This window comes from Lipotes vexillifer, unplaced genomic scaffold (genome assembly GCF_000442215.2).
Source record: "Lipotes vexillifer unplaced genomic scaffold, Lipotes_vexillifer_v1.1 scaffold753, whole genome shotgun sequence".
Classification (NCBI taxonomy): domain Eukaryota; kingdom Metazoa; phylum Chordata; class Mammalia; order Artiodactyla; family Lipotidae; genus Lipotes; species Lipotes vexillifer.
In genome coordinates, this window is record NW_006783618.1 from 980,640 (window position 1) to 982,846 (window position 2,207).

At 40.7% G+C, this 2,207-nt stretch overlaps 1 protein-coding gene across 2 annotated transcripts in view; it reads right to left on the reverse strand.

Annotated features, from left to right (window-relative positions):
• Positions 1–622: 622 nt before the first annotated feature.
• Positions 623–2,207, reverse strand: part of ARCN1 (archain 1 coat protein complex I subunit delta) — a 25,288-nt gene continuing 23,703 nt past the window's right edge. Inside the window, exon 10 of one of the 2 annotated variants that reach the window (XM_007456307.1) lies at positions 623–1,294. In XM_007456307.1, coding sequence (XP_007456369.1) covers positions 1,205–1,294 — 90 coding nt within the window. In that variant the 3' untranslated portion in view covers positions 623–1,204. The remainder of the gene's footprint in view (positions 1,295–2,207) is intronic. The other variant, XM_007456308.1, reaches the window with a different exon arrangement.

Consider the following 2,207-nt stretch of genomic DNA (forward strand, 5'->3'; position numbering starts at 1 on the left):
CTAAACAGAAAAGGCTTAGGGGAGAAAAAGGAAGGATTTCAGATGCAGGAACAGAAAGGCTGCTGAAAAAATGCTGGGCAGGCTAGAATGGAGTATATCAATGCCTACACAGCAATATAATCAGCTGAATCTTGAAATGCTAAAAACTTGGTGGTGAAAATGGAGGCTCCTTGATAGTTCAGGACCAATGGGATTGGCACAAAGACTCACTGAACCTACAGCCTCCAAAATCATAACCTCATGTCTGATAGAAAGGAAAAAACTGATGACACAGAGAACATTCAGAAAGAGGGAGGTGGTGAATCTCAGGAATGTGAATGGATTACAAAGACCATTAGCTATCATATTTTAGCTGAAGTACCCAAAATATGGAGAATGGAAGGCTGGGTAGCACCAGCAGCAGACATGATTACCTGTGGGTGTGAAATCCCTAACTGGACATGACCATTCTCCTCCCAGACACCTTGAAGTGGGGGCTATACCATTTGAAAGCTGCTTCTCAGCTGTCTTTAATATTGACACAAGTGGGATTCACACTAGTGTTCTAAAACCAGAGCAACAAGACTGCAAGGAAAACAGCCAGGCAAAGGAATGGAGGGATGAATAGATATAGGAAAAGGATAAGACATCCTTATCTTTTAACTTCTAGACCCCCTACCCCTCAAGCAGTTCACCTGCATAGTCCAGAAATCAAGAATGGATTAGATCAACCTGTTCCTGGAGTGCCAAATACAGTGCCTATATGCAGATGTTCTCAGTGCTGGATTGGATATATAGAAAGAAAAAAACTGAAGGTAAAGGAAAGGAGTATGAAAGATTAAAACCTTCTGCAGAGAAAACTTTTTAAAAACAAAGTATGAAATATATTTAGGCATTAAAATAAAAAACAACTTAGCTGATGGGAGACAAAGTGTTTAACTGGGGGCATTCTCTGGAGAGCTTGCTTTCCTGCTGGCCAATAAAATCTGCCAAAGAAATCAGCAGCCTTTCCCTTTATGTTTGTGTCATTTCGTTGCCAGAGAATGTCTCTGTGACACTGAAACACTGAGGGTGAGTTGAGGGTCCTTGCGCTCAGAGAATCGTGCACTGTATTTGAAAAAAAGGGTCTCCAATGGCTTGCAAGTTTGGAAAAAATTCTTCAGCCACTGTTGGCTTCTTCTTTATTAATTTGAAAATTTTCCTTTTCGGTTCCCTCTTCTTGGTATTACAGAATTTCATACTTATCCACTAGGAAAGTGGTCTCTGTGGAAAACCTTACAGGGCTGTTTCCATCTACCTGGGTCACTTTGGTAACCTAGGAAAACAAACAAAGAGTAAGGTAAAGCATAAGGACAGCGGGTCTTTAAGGTGCTGGCTAAATTCTCAGTACAGAACAGATCAAATCCCCTAAAGCAGTATTAAAAGTAACTCAGATATATGAAAAAAGTTCAGTTCACAACTGCAGCTCACAGCATCACTCTTCCCCACCAACATGAATAATCTGCTCTCTAGATAGAAAAGACAACTGTTGGGATGACATGTAGAGTGGTATTAATATTAAGTAAAAGGTCCAGAATGAGTGGCCACTGCCCAGGCCCTGCCCTATAAAACCTATGAAAGTCACAGACATTCTATCAGGATGATCAATTAACATTTTGATCCAAAATGCAACATTCTAACAATTCAACTATTTAATTTGCTCTCAGTCTCACTAAGTTGTTCTATCATATTCATTTTCTAGGTATGGCTGGGTCCTTCTCATGAGATTTCTTTTTATTTTTTATTTAAACCTACTTTTTTTTTTTTAGTATTTATTTATTTGGTTGCACTGGGTATTTAGTTGTGGCAGGCGGGCTCCTTAGTTGTGGCATGCGAACTCTTAGTTGCGACATGCGTGCGGGATATAGTTCCCCGACCAGGGATCAAACCCGGGCCCCCTGCATTGGGAGTTCGGAGTCCTAAACAGTGCACCACCAGAGAAGTCCTGAGATTTCTCTTTATTAATAGTAAGAGATGTCCAATTTAATGAACTACCTGTAACAATGGTGCACGTCATGGCACCAACACAAAACATAAACCACTGATTCATATTTTCTAGTGAGGTTCTGACAGAGCAATTATACTGTCCTGTTCTTCAAATGGTCAGTAACAGGAAAATGTCTTGGGTTCAACGATGTGCTCCCAATACTGATGGGGTTAAGCCAATAACTGAGATGGGGGGAGGGAGG